A 13,919-nucleotide genomic window follows, 5' to 3' on the forward strand; every position below is an offset into this window, starting at 1 on the left:
TAGTCTTTACTTTAACCTTGGAAAAGGGGTTGGGTTTTCCATTGAAGTATGCTTCTAATGCTTTTAAACGACTAGCACGTGCACTCAGGAAGTTCTTTGCCACTGCTTCATCAGCGACTTGATTTGAAATGATATTCACCAATGATTCCTCGTCACATGCAAACTGATCAATATGGTCTTCGACAACAGAGACCACACTACTGACAAGGTTTTCTTGGCGCTTCTCAAAGGCTCCATTTTTGCTTCCTTCACCGTCAAATTCACTCATGCTCTCAATTCCGGTAAGTCGACAAAGGGCAGAGGAAACCTCAGCACAGAATGGTATGGTGGTAGTCCACTTGGCAACTGCCATTGAGCTCAGTGTGATTCCCTTTATTCCTCCCTTTTGTTTTGATTCAAGGTTGAGTGTGGATTCCAGTGCATGATCTGGGGAAACACAATTCATCTTGCATTTTTTCCGCTTCACGTTGAATAGTCCTTTGACAAAGATATCATGCAAGCTAGGTGACAAGGTTTTCATGTCACTCAAATGCTGGAGTAGACATGCAGTATACTTATAATGCCCTGCGGCTGTCACATACGGCAACATGAGGGTTGCACCCATAATATGACCTTCCCAGTCTCCCCCACGCTCTGCCATCAGGAACTGGAGAAGAATCAGCACAAGATTCATATACTCCATCTACAACTTAGTTGTAAGGTTTTGGTCACGCGACTTGTTGAACTCGTTCATCAAAGGCTTCATAGATTCCAAGTGTTTGTCTAGGTTGTCGAATGAGCCTCCGCAATTCATGAACGCAGACATCAAATCTGACAGCTCATCAAAAGTACTTGTTTCTTCGTCTGATTCAATGTAATACTGTTCAAGAGCAACATCAAGACTAACATACCCTAAAAAATGTCTGATCTAACTTAGCCTAATTACAGTATAGGCCAAGTCTACATAAGACAAGTAATATCCCTAACTGTAGGCTAGGGTAGGCTGCGCCAAATGTTAGATATACCCAGCATTTGGCGTAGGGTATCCAAAATATTGGATTTGTGGTAGATTGGTTTAAGGTGGTCTCAGCAACATCAAGACTAACATACCCTAAGAAATATCTGATCTAACTTAGCCTAATTACAGTATAGGCCAAGTCTACATAGAAATGTCACAAAATGTCTATCAAACAGTTTGAGATAAAAACTCATTCTTAATTCCAACCTGGTCTTGAGTTTTCATCTTGAAGCCTAATACTCAGTTTCTGTTCACTCATTTCCAGGAATCTAAAAGTTATTTAGCCTACCTGTCCATGACATTACACAGTTACATAAGGCAGGCATTAGGCGTCGTTCAGTTCCTATTCTTAGCTCTAACCACTAACAGTACAGCTTCTCAATCATACTACCAACCTCAAGTTTAATCAGCAACAGAGTTCACAAGATTGTTTCTTTCACGAAAGCTCTTTTTATCATTTTCGTCTTCTTCTTCCTACAAAATGCGTACCTGGGAAATTTGATCTCAAGGTGGAGTAGTAAAACAATTAGCCTACAGCAACTAAAGTTGATATTTGGTTGAAAAGTAAAGTTCATATTCAGATTTGGCGTTAAATTCTAGCATAAAAGATGAGTCATATCATCATTTTGGAAAAATGTATTTTTGCATATACATTTTGACGTATACTTTTTCAAAAAATTCTAGACGGCTTCACCGAACAGTTGAAGCTTTGAACTTTACGGCACTGTGAAGCTAAATACTCAAAGTAAATTTTGGAAAAGGATGAAATATACAAAAATTACAGAAAGGTCCAAGATACGTGGCTTAGCGGAAAATGAACCTTTGAATTTTTAGATTTTCGGGGAAAATCAATAAATATTAGCCTATAGCTCCTGGGCTATACGAGATATCGGAAAAAATCGAACATATTCTATGAGAATACTATGTCAGGAACAAAATGAGATGTCACGCCACTACATCGTAGTGGTACAACCTTAGAAAAAAAAAAAACAGTCTGTACACGTTTTATAGGCCTAAAAAGAGTCTTTTTTTGATTTTTCAAGATCAAGCCGTAATCTCCAGCTTTGGCACCACCCATATTCAGATTCAGCGTGGTCGATATAGTCGGAAACTGTTGTCAAACTGATTGTGTTTTTCTGATCACCTCAACTCAGAAATAAGCGAGATACGCTTTAGTGGCGCCCGGACTAATGAAAAAACGTTCCTTAGGCCTGTACAGTTATTCAGGTTTTGGCCTGTCTCGTATTTTCGTCGGAATCCTAGGGTGGGGGGCAAAGTTGGAGTCAATTTTCCGAAATCAAGTGAAAATGACAGTAAAACCCGAAAAACAATCTATTTGGTACCATAAAGGTACCATTTAGTACTATAAAGGTACTTATTAGTACTATAAAGATAAATATGCATTAAAAACTGATTTGTTTCTGTTGATGCTTGAATTATGCGGGTTTATCTTAGTTTTGATAATATTTTGGAAGAAACTAAATTTCAGCTGGGAAGACTGGGTTCTGGGAGGGGGCAACCGAGGTCTAAGAGGGGCAGTTCCCCCTCCCCCCTTCTGTCCATAACAAATTACGCTCCTGGTTTTGTCAGTAGCGGGTACAGAAATTTTAGGGGTGCGAAAATTTCAAATGAATAATGTGACGGTTATAGTCATCTTGTAAGTTTTCAAATTTTATTTTTATTAAAATAGGGGGCACAGTTAATAAATGAAATAACCAATAAATCATTAATTGATTAATAAATAAATACAAAATAAAATAATTAATAACTATTAAATAATTAAAAAATTAGATAATAAAATAAAAAGTAAAAATATAAATGATTCATTAACAAATAAATCAAAAATAATTTTGAATCAAAATTTTGTTAAAATTTGGCCTGAAACTTTATGGGAGACACGCGGGGGGGGGGGGGGGCTAATCAAGATTTGCTCAGGCGCAAGAGAGGCCAGAACCGTCATTGGGGTGGGGCCCTGTGGTGCATTCTTAGAAGTATTCTCTATGAACATTTATTTGTCCAGGTTCACTGGTTCAATTCTTCTGATTTACTTATTTCCTTAATTTTTGCTCATGTCTTTTCTTTCTTTCCACATCTTTTTTCGTTACTAGTTTTAATAAGCTTATTAAATTCTTCTTTCTCTTCTTTTACAGTTCCGTCGAAGGAAAATACAGTCTTAGCGTCAGTTTCTCTCTCTAGAAAGCTCAGCCTTATGTCTTCGTCGGATCCACCCCCTGTCTCAGCTGTGGGATCCCCTCCTAGATTATCTGCTACAGTTCAACTTACTCCCTTAGTAACTTCAAGTGATACAATCGAAGGAGCGAATGTGGATGATAAAAGTGAGGATAAAATTGAAGAAAGTGATAATATTGGTGAAAGTGTAAATGATAAAGTGGAAGCAAGTAAAGAGAAAGGTAATATAGAAGGAGAGAGGGAATTGAATAAGAAAGGAAGTGGGAATATTCTTATGGATGGTGAGTTTTAAAACCCTTTTATTCACTTCCTTACAGGTACGTACGGAGCAAAATTAATTTCCGGAGAACCAAGAATAAAAAATTGTGGGGGGGGGGGGCAAGCCACCCCTCCCTCCTGCGCAGTCCTTGTTTCCTTATGTTGTTTCTTGGAGTCATTGGAGTTGTAGAACTTGGACTGATTTCAGTTACGGTATTAACAAATTGTCGTCCATATCAGAACATACTTGATTACACATCTTCCACGTTCCACTACTGATGAACAAGGTTTTACAATGTTGATATTGCATTTTCATTAATTATTTTCGTAATTGATCAAATCGACGAATGGATAGTGAAGGGCTCCCGACTTTCCGAAATCACGTACACCAGATGATGCGTGCCAAGTGTGGTGAAATTATGCCAAAAGTGACCGCCCTGTGCAGAGGGTGCCGGAACTGTCCGGCACAGGTGGTGTTCCGAGATGTACACCAGGGGCGTAGAAAGTTGGTGACTCCTCGATTTATGGCGTTAAGAGCAATTTGCAGAATTTCGCCTAAATAACCTGACTGTTGTTTTTATGACCTAGGGTGTCTAAAGCTTATACCAATCAACGAGTCTGCATCCAGGGGGAAGGTATGGGTCTGAACCTTCCTCCCCCCCCCAAAAAAATGCCCGACCGTGAAAGCGTGTCAAAAATGATATAAATAAATTTTGATGCGTTTTCTAAAAATGTATCCCCCCCCCTGAAAAAAATCCTGGAATGCGCCGTTGTCAATTAAAGGCATGTTGTTAAAATGAACTTAAGATTAGACGTATATAAAATTAAAAAACAGACCAAAAAAGTTTAATTGAAAACCAGAAGAAGGAAAACATGGGCATAAACAAAATATCTCCATTATCTCTATTTTAAATCTTTCCTATTACCCTTCTTTCTAATCAACTTTCTTCCCACCAAGTTTTTATCAAGATTTATTTCTATCGACATTTTTCCTTTCGAGATCAACTTTCGTTAAAGTATTTCGGGGCCCCCTCCCCCTTCGAACGGCCCTGCCTAAGACTAAGGATGACTTCCTTCTTTATTCGAATATTAATTGTAAAATTTGCTTTTCTAGAAAATTTGTATTAAAAGTTTTCGCAAAACAAAAAAAAATTGAAAGAAAAAAATTTTGAGTGAGATTAAATTAAAAAAAAAAATACTATTATGCAAAAATCAATAAGAAAAGTCTTAACGAAAGTTGGTCTCGAAAGAAAAAAATGTTGATAGAAAGAAATATTGATAAAAAAAAATTGGTTGAAAGAAAGTTGATTAGAAAGAAGGGTAGTAGGAAATATTTAAAATAAAGATAAAAGATTGAAAGCTGATAAAAAAAATTCCTCTGTATAATTAATCCTATACTGTGACTGTGACTTGAAACCCTGTAAATATTTATAGATATGTTATAAATAGGTCAGAAATGCTCAATTTCCTAACAAGATAGGAATTAAGGCTCCAGAAGCAGAAGAAAACGGATCGATGTATTGATTTATCAGAATTTATGAGAATTTTCCAAAGGGGTGCTGGGAAAATTTTAGTTAATTGAATTATAATTTATTCAAAAAATAAAATAAGATCCGTTAGTAATGAAAGCTGGAGTCAATAAATAACCAATTCATACTCAAAACAAGCAACACTTAAGATGAGTAGGGCTGACAACGCCCACACCTCCTCAAGACCAGAACATAATTTGCACTTTACTCAAAAAAAAACTTTAAATGTTTTACTTTTTTTACTTTAACAAATAAATGAGTATTAAGACTATGAGGAAAAATGCATTTCTTAAGAGAAATATATTTTGTTGTCAGTAAAGTGCTAATTATGTTCTGGTTTTGAGGAGGGAGGGGGTTTGTCAGCCCTACTCATGTTAATCTTTGCTTGTTTCGAGTTTGAATCGATTTTTTATTGTAATTTCTGTTCGTTTTGGGTTTAATTCTTTATATCGATAGTGATTTGTGGTAGTTTTACGCTTGAAAAATTATTTGAATTTATTTCTACTCATTTTTAGCTTACCGAGGCTGTTTACTATTCTTTGACAAACTTGTTTTGTAGAAAATGTTTTTTTTTTATATTAATTTCTGTTCATTTTTTATTGACATAGTCTTTTTCATAGAAAAAAATATTTATACCTTTTTGTTTTTTGAATGTTTTCCATTAAAAAATCCTATCTGTAAGTAATTAAATTAAAAAAAAACAAGTTTTTGAACTGAAAGTAAAATTAAAGAAATTCTTACTTATATGAAAGGGATTTCCTCCTAAAGACACCGCTCTTTACGCTAATTTTTTTTTCTATAGAATTTTAGAATAAAGCTATAATCCTGGGAAACCTGATCCCATCCATGAAACCCTACCCCAAACAAAACATTCTCGGTTGAAGTATTTTTCCGTGTATTTTTCCGTCGGTTACTCTGGTGTCCTCACTGAAGTAACTCTATTTTAGCATCTTTTCCCTACGTGGATTTGTTTGCGCAGATTGTACATTTTTGTTGTTTTTTTTTGGTGGTGGTTTTATTGGTTTTTAGTTTTATCTTGTTTTTTTTTGTGTCTTTCGTGCTGAAGACGCCTTGTTTGTATACAGGCGAAATATCCGCGTTGTTTTGTTTCTGTTGTTTTCCTTTTCTCTCCACTGGCCACAGTCTCGTTTGTTTTTTGTTTTTTTAGAGATTTTTGTCGTTGTTGGTTTTTTGTCATGGCTGGCCGGTTAGGCTTAAGATCTTTTCCTCCTTACTTTCAGTTGAAAAAATCTTTTTTTTTATCGTTTTTAAATAATTACCGTTAAATCTGGCTCTCTCCATCCGGTACTTGTGTATTATACGCCACTCACTGAAGTTTACAATGTGTAAAACTCGAGAACAAACTGGTTTCTTCGTTAGTTTCTTCCTTACTTTAGAAACAAATTTGGGCTATATATTTGCACATTGGAGGGGTAAAGTATAGCGGGTCTGCATGATATATACCGGCAGAAAGCTCATTTGAAGGAATTATGTAAGAGTCAAATTGAACGTCATCAAAATCAGAGGTCTTAGGTAAAATTATTTTGTATATTATGGGGTAATAATTGTTTTCTGACTTCAAACTGTCCAAATACTTTACCCACCCACCTCCCTTATATGCAAATATGTAGCCCAAATTATATATTTACCATCTATTCTGCCACTTGTCTTTGTCTTGTCTCGTGCTAAGCTAAAAGAAACTAAAGAAACCGGCTTGTTCTCAGTGTTACACAACAGTAAACTTGAGTGAGTGGCGTATAATGCGCAAGTACCAAAATTCATTCCCCCCTACGGAAAAAAACTCAAATAAAATTCTCAAATTTGGAAAGCCTCTTCTCCACGGGTGGTTATTTTTCGCTGGGGGTATTTTCCGCGGGGGACATTTTCTGGGGGGGGGGGATGAACGCCGGCCACTATTGATAGGAGTTCAGCAAAAATATGAAACATGTCAGAATAATTTTGTGTAATGTGAAAAAATGCTACAGTCATGTCTGGGCATTATTATTGTTTGTAATATTCTCCTTTTTTCGCTCTTTAACATCTCGATATCTGAAGTTTGGACCTTAATTTTTACCTTTAAAAGAAGTTTCTGGTAGAAGGGCTTCCCTATTTAAATAAATTAGCTTTTAAAGTCACAATTTCCTCCTTTTACTTCGACGCCAAAAACCTGCATTTTTTTCAATAAAATGTTGAGTAATGCAAAGTACAGGCCCATAGAATTTGGTCACTTTTCAATTCGGAATTTTTAAGATAATCCATAAGGTTGTTGGATAAGGTTTTTAGAGCCTTTTGCCTCAAACGACATTTTGTAAAATAATGAAGCTGAAAATAATGAAAAAATTCTTCTTTGAACTAACCATAATCTAAGACAACACTATAACGGACTATAATAGGGAAAAACTACAGGAAGTAACATAATGCAATTCAAATGCATATAATCAAATGTTCTTTCATTGTTTTCTATTTAAATAGTTTTTAGTATTTTTTTTATTCAACCTCTCAGGAGCTTCTGTTAAGTTACTAGGGATTTGAGATTGAGACAGGTATCAGGTAGGGATTTTAATTTGAAAGCAGACAATTCTGAAAATCTTGCTCATGTTCAGGCTATGGAGAGAAGTTCTTCTTCAAGCTTTGCATAAAGAAGTTAATAAAAGGGCTCTATAATATAGGCTACTATATGATAATAATGCAGTCAATAGGCCTATTTTAGACAAGTATAGACCTCTTATTGATATGTTGTAAAACTTTTTGTTATCTTGGAAAGTGGCTCAGTTAGGTGGTTGAAAATTCCAGGAATGGATTTACAGTTCAAATTATTTTCCAGAAGTTTGTTTTTTAGCTAATAATTCTGCCCAATCCCTATTTGTAAAGCCTAGAAGACATTTCATAGCCTAGGCTACCAGTCAGATTTGGCAAACAAATTTTGTGCCATAATTTCAATTTGTATACATGGTAAAGTTTAGTTGAGGTCCTTCTTGTTATCTTGGAAACTAGTTGAGTTAGATGTATGAAGCTTTTGGGAATTAAACCAGGGCCCAAAATATGTTATGGGGGGGGGTTGTTTTCAAGCTAAATCTTTCCTACAATTAAGAGATAGATTTACAGGTCTACAATATTCTAAACCAGAATTGAGGAAAGGTATGATGCCCTAAACGCTTTCGTTGTGTGTCATTTGAATAGTATATCTATATTTCAAGATTTTTCTTTTGATACAAAGATTGTAAAAGGTCAATGCCCTTTGTAGGGGGAAGAAGTGGAGATAGGTGCTTCAAAATACATTCTCGGTTGCCATTGCAGCCCTGGATCCATTCCTCAGAGTTTCATTCTCATAACACAATCAAACAGTCCATGGTAACGAAGTGTAAGTAAGGAGTGACCCTCAATAGTAACCGAAGCTCTAAAAAATGGAATTTTGAAATCAGTAGATACATCAAAAGAATCAGATTTGTATGATGATCTCAAATATATAAGTTTCATCAAGTTTAGTCCCACTCATCAAAAGCTACGTGCCTGAGAACATTTGCCTGATTTTCGAAAAAGGGGGAAACGCCCCCTAAAAGTTCTAGAACCTTAATGAAAATCACACCATCAGATTCAGCGCATCAGAGAACCCTACTGTAGAGGTTTCAAGCTCCTATCTGCAAATATGTGGAATTTTGTATTTTTGCCAGAAGAAATTTCATGGATGTGTGTTTATTTGTTTGTTTTTTTCCACGGGTGATCGTATCGACCCAGTGGTCCTAGAATATCGCGGGAGGGCTCATTCGAACGGAAATTAAAGGTTCTAGTGTCCTTTTTAAGTGACCAAAAATAGAGGGCAACTAGGCCCCCTCCCATGCTCTTTTTTCCCCAAAGTCACGCATTAATGCTAATGAAATAAAATAGGATGAATATATAACAGTTTGGAAACAAATTTGGGCTGTATATTTGAACATTAGAAGGGGGGGGGGTAAGGCATAGTATATATTAAATACGTAATCTAACCTAGGTATCCCCCCCCCCCCTAAACCCCAGAAAACAACAGTGTAAATATTGTAAACGCAATGAAAACCACGCTTTGCATTCCATATCTCTATTGGAAATACCCGTTTGACGGGTATCCATTAGTAGTTCCTTGCACAATATATAGCGGTGGGCCCGCATAATGCATAAGTGCCACCAATGGAATTAAAGCACACTCTTAACACGCAAGTATAGGACAGATACCGTAATTTCTCTTTTTCTCTTAAGCTAAACCTTGTTGTCCAATGCACTTGGGTAGGCCTATATTGACAGAATGACCCACTGAAAATAGAGAATAATTCTCGATTCTCAGTCTTATCCTTGCCAACCATTTCTTGGCACATTTCTTTACCACTGACTTTTTTCATGAATTATTTTTAGTATTGCTGTTTATGATTGCTACCGAACCATTACACTAATCAGGAAACGTACAGTTGCACATTTTCTTAAATTTGTTTTACAAGATGACAACCAGTCGTTTTATCAGCTACCTGACTAGTGGTCATGTGGGGGACAAAAATCCTTGGAAGTTGCTAAGCTATGTCTATTGGGGGGGGGGAGTACCCTCTATATTATGAAAGCTACCCTTTTTTGGTATCGTTATTGAAATCGCCTTTTTTGTATCTTCACACAAAAATTGAAAAAACAACAGAATTGCCCGTAGTATACAAATACATTTTGACATCCCCTCCTTCCCTAGATTTTCGTGAATTGATGCCATTGGTGGATCTACTGCTAAAATTATCCTAAATCTAATCAACCCTGTATCAAAGAAATCTACACTTTATGCTGATTCACTAATTTAAAATTACCCATCTAAAGTTATGTTTACATTTTAAGTCCATTGAGTTTTTTTAGCTTATTAAGTGCAGTCAAACAAAAAAAGGTAAGGTAAGGGAGCTCCAACTATCCATTATATATTAACCAAACTTGACTTTCTAGAAATGCCCATATAATGATATATATATATATATATATATATATATATATATATATATATATATATATATATATATATATATATGCATATATATATGTCAAAATAGAGACTTGGGGTTTTTCAAGTTCGTCAAACCCGAGAAGCCGACAAAATTTCGCGAAAAATATTGTGAAATATGGGGGACACAGTAGAAATAATTTAAACATAGTGTCTGGATTTGACGGACTCCCTCCTCTCACTCTCCTTGCATACTTACTCTCGAACTTCAAAAAGAAATACAATGTAATCAAGAAATACAAGATAGTTCATTGATTTGGAATTCGTTACCACATATATATATATATATATATATATATATATATATATATATATATATATATATATATATATATATATATATATATATATATATATATATATATATATATATATATATCAGTTAACTATGCCAGTTCACTTTTCTTCCATCTTATTAAATTGAGCTAAAACATTTTTTATTTAGTTACCTGTTGTTGTGCCCAAAAAAAGCCAAAATATAACGTTTTAGCTACCGCAACTATGCGTAAGGATATCTTACTTCAGTATTCTGGTTTATATTGTAATTTATATTTTATTTAAGGAATATTAATATTCAGTGTGTTTATTAGGCTTACTCAACGCCCAGCTTTCTTAGCAAATTACCAACACATTTATTGCTTAATTGTTCAATGTTGCTTGAAATAGAACAGTTTTGTGGCTATTTTGTGTGGCTAATAGTTGCGTCTAATATTTAGCCGTTATTTTGTCCAAAAAATTCTCCCAATTTTTAATGAAAATAATTCGATGAAAAAAGAAATGCAGTACTCAATGCATGTTGTGGACTTAAACAGGTGATGGTGGGGGGAGGGGGGGCATGGTCCTAATTTCAATACTAAGCTCGTAAATTTTGGCAGACAAATGTATGAGCTAGGAAATTAGAAGTATCAGGGCTGTTGCTACTCTCATGGCTACTGTCTTGACCGAGATATGCTTTTAAATAATAAGAAATAGTTAATTATCGAAATTAATTAGCCAGTTGATCGTACAATTAATCAAATGCACTCTGTTGTGGTTTCACTGTGCTTCATTCCATTTTGGTCTTGAAGTAACTACCTAATTTGTCATCTTATAATTGTCGTGATAACGTCGCCCATTTTGCATACTAACGTATCTGCCAAAAATCTCATTTCGGATGATGTTGGCTTCTTAGGAACTTTTTTTTTTCTTTCTTTGCACAGGATTGATAGGAATATATTTGACTTGTTTCATCTATTTAATTTCATATTTAATCTATTTAATTTATGTAGCCTAATCTGCCTTGGCCGAGGTATCCTTTCGAATAGAAGAAAAATGCCTATTCAAATTATCTTTGTTTGGTTTCATTATTGAGGTTTTGTTTAGACTACTACGACTGTTTCAAACTGATCCATTAACTGCCAATTGCATAATAAATTCCCAGGCACTTACAGATTACATGCAGGAATTTGTTAGTGGGGGTGGGGGTGTAAATTAGATAAACATGAAATTAATTGGGAAGTCGTGAGTTTTGGAGGAGCCTGGCCTGAAGCTCTACCTGTGTAGGTGTATAAGCCTGCGTGTCACTGAGACACTTTCTAAATCATAACCACTGTATATAAATAATGTACGGTAATATCACAGCTTAGTGATTTTTGGCTACTACATTATCGGCGAGTACAAACAGCTCCTCCCATTTAGTCTGCCATCAGCGGGCCAGTGTATATTACCCTGGAACACGTATTTTTGCAGAAAATTTATCAAAATATCCTTGAAATTGAAACCAACTGGAGACTTTGAAACCTATTTGTAATTCCTAAAAACATCTAATAATAACATTGCACTACTAATTATCGATTTTTATATATGTATTGGAGTAAATTATTTAAAATTAGATTCTTTAAAATTTAGGGGTACTCGAGCACTTGCATCTCGGTCCGGCTTTGTATAATGGTTGAGATAGGGAATGATTCTACTGTATTCTATATATACAGTGATCATAACACACCAAGTTATAAAAGTCACACGAATCATGACATAACATCAGACACGCATGCAGGTATTTTTTTAGTGAGTTTTCAGTAAATTTGTCACTTTTAATGCAAGAATTATTGGTAATCTTTGTGAACATATAAAAATCATGAATATTGGGGCTGGGCACCTTCCCCTATGTTAAATGCAGAAATAGTAAATTTGAAAAATAAAATTTAAATCAAAAGTAAATACTTGCGAAAAACAAAACCCATGAAACTGACTGTTGGTTTTTGGTATTCTTCTATTTATGATGTCAGTGGACAGCTTCGGTCTAGCACAGGCAGCCTCAGCCTTGGGGGAGTTCCTTTAAATCTTATAACAAGATTTCGCCGTGTCTCTAGTATCGACTGCAAAATACTAATTAACATGGGTCGCGAATGTAGACATCTAAACTTATCCTCTTAAATTAATCCTTACAACCCCAGGGGTGTACAACACCTTTCATGTCGGATGTATTCGGAGTTAATAGAATGCGGGCATTAGAATCATATTCCTTGTGAAAGGATGAATAAAGTAAACAATAATTTGCACACAATTGAACATTATGTTCATAAATGAACATAGTTTGCACTTTACTGAAAAAATATAAATGTTTTTACTTTTATAACTTTAATAAATCGAATAATATTAACATTTTGATTACTAAATATCAGTATATAATATGTATATATATATATATATATATATATATATATATACATATATATATATATATATATATATATATATATATATATATATATATATATATATATATATATATATATATATATATATATATATATATATATATATATATATATATATATATATATATATATATATATATATGCTCTAATTTATTATTTTACCATCAGGGTTTTCTTTTATCCCCAAAATGTATTGTATAAATCAGGAATATCTATATGCTCTAATTTATTATTTTACCATCAGGGTTTTCTTTTATCCCCAAAATGTATTGTATAAATCAAGGAAGTATTCAGGGATTTTTTTCGGTTGGGGCGGGGGTTACAAAAAATTGAAAAAAAAACGCATAACAAATTTGTTTATATACAAATGTTACGTTCTCATGAGTCGAACAAAAATGGGGGGGGGATTCAAGCCCTTAAACGCTTACTAAATTCGATTCAGACCTTTGCCGGAAAATATTTGACTTAATTCTCCTACCAGCTTGTCACGAGCGTCACCATCCTTGAACGGTATCAGAGAGCAGACACCATCCTCCTCCTGTACACCCAGTCTTGAACAGTCACGGATGAATCTTCTGGTCTTATTCCTGCCTTGCTTAGGAACTGATCTAGACAGACTTTGGAATCATCTCATTCTTGGATTACCTCGTAGTCATTCCCACCCCCTTCGGACAAGGGGTTGGAAATGTAGGCGATGGGACAGGGGGTTTCTGTGGTATTCGAAGGAGATAGCCATATTATCTTAATTAGGACTCCAAATGTTTATACCAAGTTAGTTACTCGGGTTATTAGATTATGGAACTGTATTAAGTGGATTTTCTTCAAACTTTTCAGTTGTTGTTAAATAAATCAAATTTTAAATAAATTCTTTGTTCTTGAAGGGGTTAATAATTCCAACGGTACTTATATGATATACCCCCTGCAGCTCAAGAAGTGAAGTTAGGTTAATCCTAATAAAATATACCTAATTATGATGAAAATATAATATTTTAGGGTACTGGTGCATTATATGGGCCTTTCTAAAACTTCAAGTTTGGTTAATGCTAATGAAATGAAATAAAATAGGCTGAATATATAATAGTTTATAAACCAATTCGGGCTATATATTTGCACATTAGGGAGGGGGGGTAAAGCATAGCATATATTAAATACGTAACCTAGATACCTTTCCCCCCTTAAACCCCCAAAAACAACAGTTTAAATATCGTAAATGCAATGAAAACTACTATTTGCATTCCATTTCAAGA

The 13,919-nt window shown here is 34.7% G+C and overlaps 1 protein-coding gene across 5 annotated transcripts in view; it reads left to right on the forward strand.

Moving 5' to 3' along the window:
* The window catches only part of LOC148947907 (uncharacterized), a 106,117-nt gene that overhangs the window by 17,198 nt on the left and 75,000 nt on the right, over positions 1-13,919 (forward strand). For 3 of the 5 annotated variants that reach the window (XM_089095548.1, XM_089095547.1, XM_089095549.1), the window contains exon 2: positions 3,148-3,468. In XM_089095548.1, the coding sequence (XP_088951674.1) occupies positions 3,207-3,468 (262 nt within the window). In that variant the 5' untranslated portion in view covers positions 3,148-3,206. Of the gene's footprint in view, positions 1-3,147; positions 3,469-7,562; positions 7,689-13,919 lie in introns of those variants that run through there. The other 2 variants (XM_089095551.1, XM_089095550.1) reach the window with 2 other exon arrangements.

The sequence above is a fragment of the Artemia sp. Qi Xiang Cuo genome, chromosome 10, assembly GCF_049724085.1.
Source record: "Artemia sp. Qi Xiang Cuo chromosome 10, ASM4972408v1, whole genome shotgun sequence".
NCBI lineage: Eukaryota > Metazoa > Arthropoda > Branchiopoda > Anostraca > Artemiidae > Artemia > Artemia sp. Qi Xiang Cuo.